We start from the raw sequence: 18,735 nt of genomic DNA, 5'->3' as shown, positions 1-18,735 counted from the left end.
GTGCACATATTTATTTATCGTCATGAATGTCGTCGCTGAGATCTAGTTTTTGGATAACATTGTAACTTTACTCTGACATATAATTTAGTTCACCCCGTGTCACAACATTATCTATATGAGTGATGACTAATTTTCAACTTAATTTTAATATATTTATAATGGTTTTAGGTAATGTAATAAGAGATTTCAGTAATCAATAATGCTCAGTTATCTCAAACATGGTAGAGATTGAAGCAGACTTTTAAGTATTTTATGAGTGCTTTATTAGCCAAGGGAGGTGCAGCACCAGCACATTTATAATGTTGATGTTGTGATGATGTTGCTCTTATAATATTGTAGCTGGAAGAAACCACTGCTTTTGTGCGAGGGGCAAAGTTTATAATGGGATGGCTGGGTTGGTATCCATTTGATGGCCTGCTCAAATTCAAAATGGAGAATTGAGGTGCCTCCCACAACAGATCGTAGTGGGCAGGTAGATGGTCTGGGGTGCATGGCCACAATTACACTTAGAGCTATCCCTCATCTTCCAATTTTGGAGTCGGTTGTCTGGATTTAGTTGAGCGCTGTTCACTCTCTGCAAGGGGGTCTGAAGCCAGGGACCTCTGCTGTCTGGTCAGTGGTGAGCTACTGTCTTTTTATACTGCATCCATCCCATGATTTTTTCCATCTGGATATTAGCTGCATGAACATTCGTGGCCGTTTCCAGAAGGCCATTTTCAGTGCTTTTGTTTTTAAAATATTTTTGGGAAATTTTAGTGTGGCAAATCCACCTACCCTGTACATCTTTGGTCCTGGGTATGAGACCCATGCAGGCACAGGGAGAATGTGCAAACTCCACAGGGACAGTGACCCAGGGCCAGGATAGAAGCCGGGCCCTCGGTGCCTTGATGCAACAGTGCTAACCACCACCACCGTGCCGTCCTTTCAGTGCTTTTGTGATGGATTGTTCCAAGTATTTTTGAATGGAAAGCTCTGTGTTACTCGTAATTTATTTGTTGATGACCTGATAAAGCATAGTGGCATCATGCCAAATGGCAGGTGGGCAATGTGGGACATCATCAGGAGCCATGCATTTAGATTGAACTTAAATGCCCCATTTGGCAGCATTTAGCTGCATTCCACAATCTTTGTTGGGCTTGTGGTCTGCGTAATTCTTCTGCAGCAAAATGGAGTAAGCCACCGTTGTATCATAACGTTTCTGGCAAAACGTGGTCTCTCTGTGTGTGCGAGTTCACCAAGAATATGGCTGCTAATTTCATGAAAAAGTGCCCAGGAGTGGCCTGAGAGCCTGAAATGCATGAAAGCTGGAAGTTGGAGAGTGGTAAAGCCAGACACATGAGAAAGCAAAGGATAGGGATATTGGGTATCTTTTTAATGTTTAGGTGTGTTTTATCAAAACAGAGAAAAAAAAGTGAGATACAGATGCTGGCAATCTGAAATAAAGCCAGAAAGTGTTAATTTTCAGCAACTCAAGCAATATATGCAGAGAGAGAAAGGTAGAGTTAAGAGTTCAAATTCTGGACCATGCATCAGAATTCTGTCAAAGATCCTAAGATCTGAAGTATAGGGATAAAGGTGCTTACAGATATCTCACCATAAAAGTATGCAATTCAAATTATATATCCATGTAATGTTCAATCAGTTCATTTTTGTTGTGTGATCTATGTATAGTGTCAATGAATATGAAATTCTGTGGGAAAGTGCATCAAAGCCCTTTTTAGAAGCTCAAAAGTGGTACTGATTATGAAACTATATAAAATAATACAGTGATCAAAGTTACATTTCAGGAAATGCAGAGTTCATACAGTGTACTGTAGATTGTTATTTATATTTTAGGAAATGCGTAATTGAATATCTGCCATTTCTCATCATCCAGAAAATTGCATTTCTTTTCCAAATACTTACACAAATTGCAAAATTGTGTTTAAACATAATTAATTAAGATCTTATTTATATTTATTCGGCCAGCGCATGTGGGCCTCGATTGGTTGGGCAGCAATTTATTGCCTATATTAGGGATGGAGTTCCAGGATTTTGACCCAGCAACAGTGAAGGAATGGTGATGTAGTTCCAAGTCAGGGTGCTGCAATGCTTGGAGGTGGTGGTGTTCTCATATATCTGCTACCCTTGTCCTTCTAGGTGGGAGAGGTTGTGGGTTTGGAATGTGCTGTCGAAGACGGATAGGCAAGTTGCTACAATGCATCTTGTAGATGGTTCACCTTGTTGCCACTGTGCGTTATTGGTGGAGGAAGTGAATCTTTAAGGTGGTGGATGGGCTGTCGATCAAGTAAGCTACTTTTTCCTGGATGCTTGTGATCTTCTTGACTTGTTGGAACTGCACTCATCCAGGCAAGTGGCAAGTTATGCATTATGCCCCTGACATGTGCCTTGTAGTTGGTGGACAGTCTCTGGAGAGTCAGGAAGTGGGTTACTCACTGCAGAATCCCCAGCCTCTGACCTGCTCTTGTAGCCACAGTACTGATCTGGTCCAGTTTAGTTTCTAGTCAATGGTAACCCCGAAGATGCTGTTGTGGAGGATTCAGTGATAGTAATACTATTGAATATTTTTGGGAGATGGTTAGATTCTCTCTTGTTGGAGATGGTCATTGCCTGGCGCTTGTGTGGCGCAAGTGTAACTTACCACTTGTCAGCGCAAGCCTGGATATTGTCTAGGTCTTGCTGCATTTGGACATGGACTACTTCAGTATCTGAAGAGTTGCTAATGGTATTGGATTTTGTAGAATCATCAGCGAACATCCCCACTTCTGGCCTTATGGTGGGGGGGAGGGGGGGGCATTAATTAAGTAGCTGAAGATGGTTAGAATTAGGACACTACCCTGAGAAATCCATGAAGGAATATATTGGGACTGAGGGGTTTGACCTCCAACAGCCACAACCATTTTACTTTGTGCTAGGTATGACTCCAACCAGTGTAGCATTTTCCCCCTGATTCCCATTAACTTGTTTTTCTTGATGACACACTCAGCTATATGCTTCCTTGGTGTCAAAGGCAGTCTTGAGTCAGCTATTTTGGGTTGGAATGAGGTCAGGAGCCGGGTAACCCTGATGGAACCCAGATTGAGCATCAGTGACAAAATTATTGCTGAGCAAGTGCTGCTTGACAACACTGCCAGTAACCCCATTCATCGTTTTGCTGATGATTGAGGGATGGCACAGTGGTTAGGACTGTTGCCTTACAATTCCAGGGACCCAGGTTCAAGTCCAGCATTGGATGACTGTGTGGAATTTGCACATTCTCCCTGTGTGTGCATGGGTTTCTTCCGGATGCTCCGGTTTTCTCCCACGGTCCAAAAATGTGCCGGTTAGGTGAATGGGCCATACTAAAATTGCCCTTAGTGTCCCAAGATGTGCAGGTTAGGTAGGGTTACTGGCACAGGGCAAGGGAGTGAGCCTAGGTATGGTGCTCTTTCAGAGGGTTGGTACAGACCCGTTGGGCCGAATTGCCTCCTTCTTTACTGTACGGATTCTGTGGTAGACTGATTGGATGGTCATGAGCTGGCTAAGTTTGTCCTTTTTGTTGACAAGACATACCTGGACAATTTCTCACATTGCCGGAGTTGCTACCAGTGTTGTAGCTGAACTGGAATAGCTTAGCTAGGGCCGCAATTAGTTCTGGAACACAAGTCACTATTGCTGGAATGTTGTCAGAGCCCATAGCCTTTGCAGTACCCAGTGCCTTTCTCAAGTGAAGTGCATTACTGATGACTAGCATGTCGGATGCTGGGGACCTCAGGAGGAGGCCAAGTTGGATCATTCATTTGACACTTCTGGCTGAAGATGGTTGAAATTGCTTCAGTATTGTCTTTTGTAATTATGTGCTGGGCTCCCCCATCATTAAGGATGGAGATATTTGTGGAGCCTCATCCTCCATTAAGCTGCTTAACTATTCACTGCTATTCATGACTGAATGTGGCAGAGCAACAGAGCATAGATCTGATCCGTTGTTTGTGGGATTGCATGCTGTTTGATGGGCAAGTAGTTCTGTGTTGTAGCTTCACGAGACTGGTATTATCATAACTATCAACATTTCAAGGGTTAATGTAATACCATGAATAGCCTCTAGAGGGAGCTGCAGATGCTACATAAAGCAATGATGCTAGACCTTAGGGGAGGAGTGTAAGCAGGAGACAGTTTGTGAAGGTCATAAGAGCAGTTAGTTTGTGAAGGTTAGATGATTGTTACACCAGTGAGTGAGATTAGCAGTAGGTGAATGTCATTCGATGTTATTCATCAATTCTGTGTTCTGAAAGTGTCTAAACCCAGTTTAATTGTGTAAATAAAATCATAGCTTTGTTTCAGTAAAAGCTATACTGTGGCACTTGTGGAACACTACGCAATCCACTCTAAATAAACAACACAAAAAACGCCGCAGTGGCTAGCACCTTATTTTTAGGTATGCCTTGTGCTACTCCTGACGTGTCATCCTGCACTCTTCATTGAACCAGGTTGATCCCCTGTAATGCTAGAGGGGGGATATCCCAGAACATGAGCTTGCAGATTATACTTGAATGCAGTTCTGCTGCTGCTGATGGTCCACAGTGCCTCATGGATACCCAGTTTTAAGTTGCTATATCTATTTGAAATCGATTCCATTTAGCACAGTGGGAATGACACACAGTGCGATAGAGTGTACCCAACAGTGTGAAGACAGGACTTTGCCTCCAGAAGGCCTGTGCTGTGGTCACTCTTACCTACACTGTCATGGACAGAAGCATTTGTGACAGGTAGATTGGTGAGGACAAGGTCAAGAAGGTTTTTCCCTCTTGTTGGTTCCTTGACCGGCTGCTGCAAACCCAGTCTAGCAGCTATGTCCTTCAGGAGTTGGGCACCACTGTCATTAGTGGTCTTACCAAGCCCCCCTGGTGAAATTCCCCAGCCCAGAGTGCATTCTGTGCCCTTGTCATCTTCAGTGCTCCTAACAATTAGGACAGTTTAATGGGTTTACTATTGTTTATTTTTATCATGTGGCTTTCATTAGCTTTGTAAGTCATATTTCAAATGCTGTAAACCCTTCTGACTAATCTTGTGGGTAAATTCCATTAGCTTTTATTTTATTTGTAACTTTCTTTTATCACTCCATCAACAAACACGGGAATAAACGAGAAAATAAATATATGATTACAGCCCTTGAGCATATAAAATTGAGATAATGATTTCCATATGCAACGTTAACAGATCGTACAGGTGTAAAATCATTGCGTTTCTTCCAGACTTCACGGGGGCAATTCCACAATCTGTCTGCCATATGGATAAAGCTTATTGCTTAATGTGAGAACAATGGGCACTAAATTAAAAATAGAGATTTCATTTGAGATGAAACCACAAATTTGCTGTTGGTGTTTCTGACCTGCCCAACCTTTCCCCAGAAAAGAAGCAGCAAAGGATTTTGGGTCTGTGCATACTGTTGCTCATCAGCATCTTCAAAGTCTCCCATTTAGTACAGGGCTAAATCGCTGGCTTTTAAAGCAGACCAAGGCAGGCCAGCATCACGGTTCAATTCCCGTACCAGCCTCCCCGAACAGGCGGCGGAATGTGGTGACTAGGGGCTTTTCACAGTAACTTCATTTGAAGCCTACTTGTGACAATAAGCGATTTTCATTTTATTTCAGTCTGTTGGTCAGGACTCAGACACTTATTACAAGCTAGAAGTGTGCCGCTATCATACCTGTTAAGGCACAAAGTATAAGCCTTGTGGTCCCACACTTGAAATAGGCATTTAATGGTTTCAAACTTGAAATAAAGATTCAAATGTCTGGTTAATATTGGGTTGCCCTAGGCATTGAGCTGGCTTCATTCGCTAAACATAAATTTATCTGAGGCTTAATAGGCAACACTTAAAACAACCCGCTACAGGCTCAGACCAGCAAGGTAAGTACTTCAAATATACTTGCCTGAATGTGAAGTCAGGAGGACTGTCTCTAAATTCAAACTGGATGGACTACTGTGGCTTATCTTCAACTGCTCCCCCCCCCACACACACACACCCACACACACACAACACAACCAGCACTGTTTTTTTAAAATATATTTTATTCAAAATTTTTGGCCAACCATGACAGTACATTGTGTATCCTTTACACAGTAATATAACAATATAAATAACAATGGCCAGTTTTAAGCAAGAAATAAATAATATATAAACAACATCGAAATTGAAAAACAAAACTAAATGGCAACTGCCTTGTCCCAAATAAATACTCTCCAAAAATACAATTTAGCAGTCCAATATACAATTACCTATAACAACAACCTATACATATTATACATATACACTAACATCCCTGAGAGTCCTTCTGGTTCCTCCCCCCCCCCCTCTTCCCCCCCCCCCTCCCCCTCACCCCCCCCCCCCCCCCCCCCCGGGTTGCTGCTGCTGTCTTCTTCTTTTCCATTCCCTCTATCTTTCTGTGAGGTATTCGACGAACGGTTGCCACCGCCTGGTGAACCCTTGAGCCGACCCCCTTAGGACGAACTTAATCTGTTCCAACTTTATAAACCCTGTCATGTCATTTATCCAGGTCTCCACACCCGGGGGCTTGGCTTCCTTCCACATCAACAGTATCCTGCGCCGGGCTACTAGGGACGCAAAGGCCAAAACATCAGCCTCTTTCGCCTCCTGCACTCCCGGCTCCTCTGCAACCCCGAATATAGCCAACCCCCAGCTTGGTTCGACCTGGACCCCCACCGCCTTCGAAAGCACCTTTGTCACCCCCACCCAAAACCCCAGTAGTGCCGGACATGACCAGAACATATGGGCGTGATTCACTGGGCTTCTCGAGCATCTCGCACACCTATCCTCTACTCCAAAAAATTTACTGAGCCGTGCTCCAGTCATATGCGCCCTGTGTAACACCTTAAATTGTATCAGGCTTAGCCTGGCACACGAGGACGATGAGTTTACCCTACTTAGGGCATCAGCCCACAGCCCCTCCTCAATCTCCTCCCCCAGCTCCTCTTCCCATTTCCCTTTCAGCTCATCTACCATAATCTCCCCCTCGTCCCTCATTTCCCTGTATATGTCTGATACCTTACCGTCCCCCACCCATGTCTTTGAGATCACTCTGTCCTGCACCTCCTGCGTCGGGAGCTGCGGGAATTCCCTCACCTGTTGCCTCGCAAAAGCCCTCAGTTGCATATACCGGAATGCATTCCCTTGGGGCAACCCATATTTTTCGGTCAGCGCTCCCAGACTTGCAAACGTCCCATCTACAAACAGATCGCTCAATTGTGTTACTCCTGCTCTTTGCCATGTTCCAAAACCCCCATCCATTCTCCCCGGAGCAAACCTATGGTTATTTCTTATCGGGGACCACACCGAGGCTCCCGTCTTACCCCTATGCCGTCTCCACTGCCCCCAGATTTTCAGAGTAGCCACCACCACCGGGCTTGTGGTGTATTTCTTCGGTGAGAACGGCAACGGCGCCGTCACCATATCTTGTAGGCTAGTCCCCCTGCAGGACGCCCTCTCCAATCTCTTCCACGCCGCTCCCTCCTCTTCTCCCATCCACTTACATACCATTGAGACATTGGCGGCCCAGTAGTACTCACTTAGGCTCGGTAGTGCCAGCCCCCCCCTATCCCTACTACGCTGCATAAATCCCCTCCTCACTCTCGGGGTCTTCCTGGCCCACACAAAACTCATGATATTCTTCTCAATCCTTTTGAAAAAAGCCTTCGTGATCACCACCGGGAGGCACTGAAACACAAAAAGGAACCTCGGGAGGACCACCATTTTAACCGCCTGCACCCTCCCTGCCAGTGACAGGGACACCATGTCCCATCTCTTGAAGTTCTCCTCCATCTGTTCCACCAACCGCGTTAAATTTAACCTATGCAATGTACCCCAATTCTTGGCTATCTGGATCCCCAAGTAGCGAAAGTCCCTTGTTACCTTCCTCAGCGGTAAGTCCTCTATTTCTCTGCTCTGCCCCCCTGGATGCACCACAAACAACTCACTTTTCCCCATGTTCAGTTTATATCCTGAAAATTCTCCAAACTCCCCAAGTATCCGCATTATCTCTGGCATCCCCTCCGCCGGGTCCGCCACATACAACAACAAATCGTCCGCATACAGAGATACCCAGTGTTCTTCTCCCATGAGTACTCCCCTGCACTTCCTGGAACCCCTCAGTGCTATTGCCAGGGGCTCAATCGCCAGTGCAAACAATAATGGGGACAGAGGACATCCCTGCCTCGTCCCTCTATGGAGACGAAAATATGCAGACCCCCGTCCATTCGTGACCACGCTAGCCATCGGGGCCCTATACAGCAGCTGTACCCATCTAATATACTCATCTCCAAAGCCAAATCTCCTCAACACCTCCCACAAATAATTCCACTCCACTCTATCAAATGCTTTCTCGGCATCCATCGCCACCACTATCTCCGCTTCCCCCTCTGGTGGGGGCATCACATTACCCCTAGCAGCCTCCGTATGTTCGTATTCAGCTGTCTCCCCTTCACAAACCCAGTTTGGTCCTCATGGACCACCCCCGGGACACAATCCTCTATCCTCGTTGCCATTACCTTGGCCAGAATCTTAGCGTCTACATTCAGGAGGGAAATCGGCCTATAGGACCCGCATTGCAGCGGGTCTTTTTCTTTCTTTAGGAGAAGCGATATCGTTGCCTCTGACATAGTCGGGGGCAGCTGTCCCCTTTCCCTCGCCTCATTAAAGGTTCTCATCAGTAGCGGGGCGAGCAAGTCCACATATTTCCTGTAAAATTCAACTGGGAATCCATCCGGTCCCGGAGCCTTCCCTGCCTGCATGCTCCTAATTCCTTTCACTACTTCCTCCAGTCCCACCCTCTCCTGCTCCTCCACCTTAGGAAATTCCAGCTGGTCCAGAAAACACATCATTCTCTCCTTCCCATCCGGGGGCTGAGCTTCATATAACCTTTCATAGAATGCCTTGAACACTCCATTCACTCTCTCCGCTCCCCGCTCCATCTCTCCCTCCTCATCCCTCACTCCCCCTATTTCCCTCGCTGCTCCCCTTTTCCTCAATTGGTGGGCCAGCAACCTGCTCGCCTTCTCCCCATATTCGTATTGTACACCCTGTGCCTTCCTCCACTGTGCCTCTGCAGTACCCGTAGTCAGCAAATCAAATTCTACGTGTAGCCTTTGCCTTTCCCTGTACAGTCCCTCCTCCGGTGCCTCCGCATATTGCCTGTCCACCCTCAGAAGTTCTTGCAGCAACCGCTCCCGTTCCCTACTCTCCTGCTTTCCTTTGTGTGCCCTGATTGATATTAGCTCCCCTCTAACCACTGCCTTCAGCGCCTCCCAGACCACTCCCACCTGGACCTCCCCATTATCATTGAGTTCCAAGTACTTTTCAATACACCCCCTCACCCTTAGACACACACCCTCATCCGACATTAGTCCCATGTCCATTCTCCAGGGTGGACGCCGTTCTTTTTCCTCCCCTATCTCCAAGTCCACCCAATGTGGAGCGTGATCCGAAATAGCTATGGCCGTATACTCCGTCCCCCTCACCTTCGGGATCAGCGCCCTTCCCAAAACAAAAAAGTCTATTCGCGAATAAACTTTGTGGACATAGGAGAAAAACGAAAACTCCTTACTCCTAGGTCTACTAAATCTCCATGGGTCTACTCCTCCCATCTGCTCCATAAAGTCTTTAAGCACCTTGGCTGCTGCCGGCCTCCTTCCAGTCCTGGACCTCGATCTGTCCAGCCCTGGTTCCAGCACCGTGTTAAAATCTCCACCCATTACCAACTTCCCCACCTCTAGGTTCGGGATACGTCCTAACATGCGCCTCATAAAGTTGGCATCATCCCAGTTCGGGGCATATACGTTCACTAAGACCACCACCTCCCTCTGTAATTTGCCACTCACCATCAGGTATCTGCCCCCACTATCCGCCACTATGGTCTTTGCCTCAAACATTACCCGCTTCCCCACTAATATAGCCACCCCCCTGTTTTTCGCATCTAGCCCCGAATGAAACACCTGCCCCACCCATCCTTTGCGTAGTCTAACCTGGTCTATCAGTTTCAAATGCGTCTCCTGTAACATAACCACATCAGCCTTAAGTTTCTTTAGGTGTGCGAGTACCCATGCCCTCTTTATCGGCCCGTTCAGCCCTCTCACATTCCACGTGATCAGCCGGGTTGGGGGGCTCTTTAGCACCCCCCCCCCCCTTGTCGATTAGCCATCCCCTTTTACCCAGCTCCTCACCCGGTTCCCACGCAGCTGTGTCCCCCCCAGGCGATGCCCCCCCCCGCCCCGCCCACCTCACCCCATACCAGCTCCCCCTTCTCCCCAGCAGCAGCAACCCAGTAAATCCCCCCCTCCCACCCCCCCCCACTAGATCCCCCACTAGCGTAGTTACACCCCCCATGTTGCTCCCAGAAGTCAGCAAACTCTGGCCGACCTCGGCTTCCCCCCATGACCTCGGCTCGCACCGTGCGACGCCCCCTCCTTCCTGCTTCCCTATTCCCGCCATAATTATCATAGCGCGGGAACAAAGCCGGCGCTTCCCTTTTGGCCCCGCCCCCAATGGCCAACGTCCCCAACTCCTCCACCTCCCTTCCTCCCTCCCCCACAACCTGTGGAATAGAGAAAAGTTACCAGGTCGCAGGATTAAAAACATAAAAATCATCTCTTCCCCCCCCCTTTTTTCCCCCCTCTTCGCCCCCCATATTCGCCCCACCACTTTGTCTCGAACGTTCTTTTTTAATAACCCACTCATTCCAATTTCTCTTCAACAATAAATGTCCACGCCTCATCCGCCGTTTCAAAGTAGTGTTGCTTCCCTTGATATGTGACCCACAGTCTTGCCGGCTGCAGCATTCCAAATTTGATCTTCTTTTTATGAAGCACCGCCTTGGCCCGATTAATGCTCGCCCTCCTTCTCGCCACCTCCGCACTCCAGTCTTGATATACGCGGATCACCGCGTTCTCCCATCTACTGCTCCGAGTTTTCTTTGCCCATCTTAGGACCATCTCTCTGTCCTTAAAACGGAGGAATCTCACCACTATGACTCGAGGAATTTCTCCAGCCCTCGGTCTTCGCGCCATAACTCGATAGGCTCCCTCCACCTCCAGCGGACCCATCGGGGCCTCCGATCCCATCAACGAGTGCAGCATCGTGCTCACATATGCCCCAACGTCCGCCCCTTCTGTAACTTCAGGAAGACCAAGAATCCTTAAATTCTTCCTCCTCGCATTATTCTCCAGCACCTCCAGCCTTTCCACACATCGTTTATGGTGTGCCTCGTGCATCTCCGTCTTCACCACCAGGCCCTGTATATCGTCCTCGTTCGCGGCAGCCTTTGCCTTCACGACCCGAAGCTCCCGCTCCTGGGTCTTTTGCTCATCTTTTAGCCCTTCAATCGCCTGTAATATCGGGGCCAACAGCTCCTTCTTCATCTCCTTTTTAAGCTCTTCCACGCAGCGTTTCAAAAACTCGTGTTGTTCAGTGCCCCATATTAAACTGCCACCTTCCGACGCCATCTTGGTTTTTGCTTGCCTTCCTTGCCGCTGCTCTAAAGGATCCACCGCAATCCGGCCACTTTCCTCTCCTTTTTCCATCCGTATCCAGGGGGGACTCCCTTCTGGTTTACCGCACAGTGCTTTTAGCCGTTAAAATTGCTGTTGGGGCTCTTATTAAGAGCCCAAAAGTCCGTTCCACCGGGAGCTGCCGAAACGTGCGACTTAGCTGGTCATCGCCGCACCCGGAAGTCCAACCAGCACTGTTATTCATCAATCCTGCTCCGCATTCTTGGTCGCCCTTGTAGTATTCAGTTGCTAAATTGTTAGATGTTTGATATTGCTAGCCTGCTAATTGATCTCTCTGGGCTTTCAGACAACTAGCCTGGGTGTGGTGACTGGAAAAGAGAAACTGAATTGAAGCAAAAAAGCTGTTGTCGTGTTGGGTGTTCTGCTGCACAAATGATCCAACACGGCTGTAGATGGTACAACTCTGTTTTATTATCTTAACACCGGTTACAACTAACTGCTGGCTTGGGTACGTGCTTCACCAGCTAATCTGTGGACCCAGCCCTATCACTATCTTAGTGAGGCACTCAGCACATGGACTATGTCTGAGTGGCACACTGTGAGCTCTGTGCTCTGAGCTATCTCCTGGTAGAATGAGCGGGAACTGTGGTGTTCCCTGTTTTATAGTGTGTGTGCTCTCACTGGTCTTTGGCTGCGATGTTATGTGTGTTCTGGTTGGTCCAACTGCCTGTCCATCAGTGTGTGTGTGATTGCACCATTATCTGCTGATGTGGATATCATGACACTGTCAGCATGAAAGCAGACTTTTTAAAGCATTGAATAAAAACTCCTTTTCAGGCATAGAAAGCTGGTGTGTGTCATCTCTGCATAAAACACAACAGCCCCCATCCCCAGTCTATTTTGAGGAGGCACCCGAGAAGCCCAGCTGGCATCGTACAGGCTCAATCTTTGAATCAACCTCCCAGTGAGCACCTGCGGTATTACTGGTATTGATTCCTGAGGCTCATTATTACTTGCACCTCAGGCCTATTTGTTCCCAGCACCACATTCATCAAAATTGACAAAAAGACCATGGGTGGGACTTACCGACCATCCCCGCCGCGTATTTGTTGGCAGCAGATGCGACCCGCCAGCGGGATCTGCGACCCCGCCATTGTCAAAGGGATTTCCGGTGACAGCACCCCTCTGAAAGGGTAACCCCAACATCCTTTCTCTTCAAATGCTGTTCAATCTGTGACTGCAGAACTTTAATTTTTAAAAACATTTAGAGTACCCAATTCATTTTTTCCAATTTAGGGGCAATTTAGTTTGTTCAATCCACCTACCTGCACATCTTTGTGTTGTGGGGGCGAAACTCACGCAAACATGGGGAGAATGTGCAAACTCCTGGACAGTGACCCAGAGCCAGGATCAAACCTGGGACATCAGCGCCGTGAGACTGCAATGCTAACCACTGAGCCACCGTGCTGTCCTGACTGCAGAACTTGACAAAAATATGTCAAGTGGAAGAAAAATCCAGATTGCTGCATTTACATATCAGGAAACCAGGTGCAAAAACTAAGGTTTTCAACAATACAAACTGTTTCAAATGGAGCAGTGTTTCAATAAGTATGACATGTGTACAAAGCTTTCAATCTGTCTCAAAATTGCTCCAAATTCCTCCATGAAGCACCTTGTATATCTCTTTGACATCAAATGAGCTTCATGTTATTTTTAGGCAATGTTACATAAGTGTGCAATCTAGGTATCAAATCAGAGAAAAATAAATGCTTTCATTTAAGTTTGATCTTTCACTTTCCATTCTGCTTGGGAAACTCGCAAGATTAAAAATGGGAGATCCTTATTATAATTCTGATGTAACCTGTAAAACTGTGCACTGCAAAATGGTCCCCTTGCCCCTGCCCCAGCTCAGCTGCTGCTGACACCCTTGTGCCTTAGTTATCTGTTGACTTGACTTTTCCAATTCACTCTCGGCTGGTCAGCCACATTCTATCCTCTCTAAACATAAGGGCCGGGATTCTCCGATCCCCCCGCCGGGTCGGAGAACCCCCGGGGGAAGCGTGAATCCCACCCCGCCGCCCCGATGCTGGCTGCGGTATTCTCCGGCGCCGTTTTTCAGCGGCTACCCCCGGCGATTCTCCGGGCCCTGAGAGGCCATCCATTTTTGGCCGGTCTCGCCGGCGGGAATTACTCACCTCACACACGGCAGGACCTGGCAGGTGAGTATGCGAGGCCGCGGGGGGACCCAACCCCGGGGGGGGCCCCCACAGTGACCTGGCCCGCGATTGGGGCTCACCGATCTGTGGGCGGGCTTGTTCCGTGGGGCACTTGCTTCTTCCGCGCCGGGCCCCTGTAGGGCTCCGCCATATCGCCCGGGGGCCAGCGCGGAGAAGAGAACTCCTGCGCATGCGCGAAAATATGCCGGCCGGTCTGCGCATGTGCAGAATCACGCCGGCCGTTCCATGCATGTGCGAGATCACGCCGGCCGGTCTGCGCATGCGCGAACCCCCACCTTCAGCACCGGCTGGAACGGCGCCAACCCCTCCGGCAACCACCTAGCCCCCGAAAATGCAGAGAATTTTGCACTTTCGAGGGCTGTTGACGCTGGAGTGGTTGCCGCCGGTTTTCCCGCCGGCGTGGGGACTTAGTCCCCAGAAGGTAGAATTCCGCCAGGGTAATCCAAAACCCTACTGCTGGTGTTTTAACTCGCACCAACTCTGGTACCCCATTGCTCGCTGGACTACATTGGCTCGCTCTCGAGCAACATTTTGATTTTACAATTGTCATACTTGTTTTCAAATTCTTCCATGGCCTTGCCCCTCCTTATCTCTTTAATCTCCTCCAGCCCCCAAACGCGCTGAGATATCTGTGTTCATTTAATTCTGGCCTTAATTATTGCCTGTTATAATCGCTCCACCATTGGTCACCATCTCTTCAGTTGCCTAAAGGCCATAAGACCCGAAATATCATCTCCCCTCAACCTAAAAATACACACACCTTTCTACCTCTCTGGATGGATTTCTACCTTTAACATACTTACTAAAACCTGCCTCTTTGAGCAAGCATTTGGTCATCCATCCAATATCTCCTCATGTGAATAAGTGTTGTACGTTTATAATATTCCTCTGAAGCACACTGGGACATTTTCTTACTTTGAAGATGCTGTATATGTTGTTACTGAACTATCCATAAAGCAACATCCATGTTTGGAGATGTATATAATGGAGCATTGCGATAAAGTATTCCAAATAATATATAAATGCCAACAAAATATTTTCACCATCTCAGTTGTATTTGGTTTTGGTTTTTGCTAGGGGCCAGGATTTCTATCTGAAGCACATCAGGTTCACAGTGCATCGATGGTGGAGGCCATAGATCCCTTCTTTAATCTTCATGAAACTGTTGCTAAGGTAAGAAGATTTCTCACTGTCTGGAAGCTAAAAGACTAAGGCCACTCTATAAACATGGCTCACCATATATGAACTAGTAAAGCGTGTGTTTCCATAATGTAGCGGTCCATAATTATTGAGATGTGTTAAGTGTACCAAATCATTTGCTTTAATTTTTAGACTTCTTGATCAGCATGTTTCATTTTAAAAGATGATTGTTTGAATGCAGTTGTAGATATATTGTAGATCCCTTCTTAGGTTCACAGGCATTTGTCACTCCTATAACTGGTCCGATCATTTTTCTTTTGAATGGAGTGGCTCCGAGTATTACTCAGGGATGCGACTATCGGATCTCCAATTATGAGCTGGACCAGACACTCGTGATTCCTGCATGTATATTTCTTTTTCTCAAGGTAAACTGAATAAATATTTGGTGAAATGAGCCATGATTTAAATCATGAAGCTGCTTTGTTTCCCACCAGTTAAGCATGTAGAACAGGAATTGAAATCAGATGCAATTATTTCCAGCAATACACCATTGGCGCGATCTAAAGGAAACATTTCTAAGTGTGGTAGCGACCCAGCGAGACCGTCATCCATATCTAACATTAATTAGGGCACTTACTGATGCCCCACGGGCTTCTTGCTAGAACTGGCTGTCCTACCAGCTGATTCGCCTGGAACGTGCTCAGTTCTTAAACCGATCCCGTAGAGCAAACGCCAGACAGCATGCAGCCATGCCACTGCACAGACCAGCCCCGTGTTCCGGTGATGCCGACCTGGCCCGACTGTTGGACGCGGGTTGTTTGCAGGTGCATGAATTGATATAGCCAAGCCTACACTGTATATTTCCAATTTTGTATTCCTTTACTTGTCTCTGCTGTTGCTACTAGTGGTCGTGATCTGAAGTGCATGGCGTTTGGTATATGGAAGTACAGGGCATCCTGAATAGAGAAATGTACAAAGAAAGAGTGATTGTTGAAATATTCCCTAATTTTGGGTAGGAGTAATACTTGGAGCACCATAACCAAATGAAGAGTCCATTGGTGATATTGAAAGAAAGAAATACTTGCAATTCCATGGTGCTTTTCATGATCTCAGGCCATCCTAATCACTTTGTAACTAATAAAGTACTTTTGAATTGCCCCTCTTGTAATGTATTGTTGAGCCCCTTGGGCTCTGTAATCTTACAAGAGGTTAAACAGTTATGTATCAAACAAATACTCTGCATTAAACTAATAATTCAACACGATTTTATTCACTGAACTTACATCAAATACACTATGTATTCAAATCTAATGCTATACAAATGATCACAATATTCCTCAAGATATCGGCTTCAGACATAAGTAGATTGAATTGAATTGAATCGGTCAAATTCTTCTTGGAGGTCTGTTCACCGAGCCTTCACTCAGGGTGCTTCTGGTGTGAGGTGGGTCCCATGGGTCATCGCTAGAAAACTGGTGATCTCTGATTCTTATAATTTTCTGACCTGTGTCACAATAGCCAAGTAGCGAAATCAGATAATGACTAGCTAAACCATTTGAGTGTTATTGCTTGACGAATAAATAATGTCAAGGCACAGGCTTTTAACTCCCCTGTTCATCTTTGAACAGTGCCGTGGGATCTTTTACACACTGAGAGAACAAGACTGGGCCTCGACTGCGCCTCGTCCTCAAAGGAAGACATCTTTGATAGTGCAGCATTCTGTCAGTACAACACTGGAGTATCGGCATAGATTACTTTGCTAAATTTCCTAAAGAGGATGTGAATGACAACGTTCTGCCTCATTATGCCAGTGTTTTTTTATTGTTAAAATGAATTAAGGAAGAAGAAAAAAATGCTCCATGAAATCTTGAAGACTAATCATGCAATTTAGCTGTCAGCTATGGCAATTGTATGGAGTCATTAATACATGAATTCATGGTTGGTAAAGAGTCTATAATATGGATTCCTTGTAATGCAGAGTAGCAGTTAACAATAAATACACCTGCACCAATGTTAAATGTGTTGCTTGCTTTGAATTTAAAATGGAGCTGTTTCCACATGCATTAACATACTCCAGATAAAGAACTTGTAACATTTGGGTTGACAGAATGAAAAAGTTTTAAACAAACACCGAGTCGCCTGGTATAAAGTGCATGGAAGGTGGACGTCGAATGGAGCAATGCCCTTGCTGCTCCTGATTGTGGTGCACTTTCACACCTATGTCTGGAAAAATCATATTCAGGTGGGTGCAAAGTCTCCGGCCCAGTAGTTCTGGGGGAGCTACTTCACTCACAGCGTGCCGAGTGGTCATGTCACAAAACAAGAAACGAGCCAGCCTCGTGTCCGACGGTCCTGACGACTGTTCCAGAGGCCCCGTTTAAATGTTTTCACCGCTCGCTCCGCTATACCACCATTGGGTTTTATGGGCCGGTACGTTTGTGCCGCACCCCATTTGCCTTCTGAAACCCAGAGAACTCCTCACTCGTGAAAAGAATGCCATTATCAGTGACGAATACTTCAGGGAGGCTGTGCATGCACAACAACGAACATAACTTCTCAATGGTTGCCCGGGACGTGATTCCCACCATCTTGTGCACTTCAAACCATTTCAAATGGGAATCCGTCAACAAGAAGAACATGGACCCCTGAAACGGACTGGCAAAGTTGGCATGCAACTGCGCCCATAGCGGGCTTGGCCATTCCCAATGATGCAGGGGCGTGGCCAGCAGGAGCTTCTGTCGCCCTTGGCAAACGGCGCATTGTTGGGCCATTTTCTCAGTGTCTGCATCCAAATCCGGTCACCATATGGAACTGCATGGCAGCAGTTTCATCATGGACCCGTCTTTAAAAAAATGTCCACTGTGGAGGTCTTTCAAGATTAACTTCTTCCCTCTTTCTAGGACAACTACATACGTATCCCACTGCAGGATACCATCCTCTACACTGAACTTAGATAGCTTGCAGGAAAACGCCCTTAACTCACCTGGGAGCTATCAATGCTGTCCACCGTACAAAACTACGTGCTGAACTTTAGATAGGATCAGGTCAGTCTGGGTCCACTCATGGATTTGCGACGTCATGGCAAGCAAGGAATCCATGAAATTCAGAGCCGTGACTACCTTGATTATCCTGAGGGTCAATAAATGGCCAGTCGACAAAGACAACCGGCTCGGTGCGTCGGCATTAGCAATTTGAGCCCCCAGCCTATGTTCGAAGGAATCCTCGGAGGCAGCAAATAACAGGGCCCAGCGCTGGATGCACATGGAGGCATTGGCCGGAATCGCCTTATCCTCCTTGAAAAGTCCGAGCAAAGGCTTATGGTCAGTAACAATAGTGAAGTGGCGGCAATAGACATATTGGTGAAAACGTTTCACCGCAACAACCACCAGACCTTCCTCCTTGATCTGTGCGTACATCCTTTCCGCTGCAGAGAATGTACGGGGGACGGTTCAGACAGAATGGCCCCAATACCATAGGGGGACGCATCACATGTGACGAGTAATGGTTTGGCGGGATCGTAATGGGTCAGTAACCCGGAAGACGACAACTGCTTATTTACCGCCAAAAGGCTGTTTCCTGCTGCTGGCCCAGGCCCACACATATTTCCTTCAGAAGAACGTGTAAGGGGGCCAATGTGGTCACAAGGTTCGATAGAAACTTCCGGCAATAGTTAGCAAGCCCAAGAAAAGAGTGAAGTTCTGAGGTGCACATTGGGATGGGGGCCTGCTGGATGGCAACAGGGTGCAAACCTTCATGGTCCACCCGATAGCAGTGGTAGATCACCTCCCTCGCATGAAACACAGACTTCACTCAGCGTAAGCGGACACCAGCCTCAGAGAATCTCATTAATACAGCCTCC

At 47.1% G+C, this 18,735-nt stretch overlaps 1 protein-coding gene across 5 annotated transcripts in view; it reads left to right on the top strand.

Moving 5' to 3' along the window:
• Positions 1-18,735, top strand: part of LOC140389824 (inactive N-acetylated-alpha-linked acidic dipeptidase-like protein 2) — a 1,491,575-nt gene that overhangs the window by 1,287,129 nt on the left and 185,711 nt on the right. For all 5 annotated transcript variants that reach the window (XM_072474375.1, XM_072474373.1, XM_072474374.1 and 2 more), the window contains one exon: positions 14,814-14,909. In XM_072474375.1, coding sequence (XP_072330476.1) covers positions 14,814-14,909 — 96 coding nt within the window. The remainder of the gene's footprint in view (positions 1-14,813; positions 14,910-18,735) is intronic.

This window comes from Scyliorhinus torazame, chromosome 14 (assembly GCF_047496885.1).
Source record: "Scyliorhinus torazame isolate Kashiwa2021f chromosome 14, sScyTor2.1, whole genome shotgun sequence".
In the NCBI taxonomy this organism is placed as follows: domain Eukaryota; kingdom Metazoa; phylum Chordata; class Chondrichthyes; order Carcharhiniformes; family Scyliorhinidae; genus Scyliorhinus; species Scyliorhinus torazame.
Note: the sequence above shows the minus strand (reverse complement) of the source record. Positions and strands in the feature narration are given on the sequence as shown.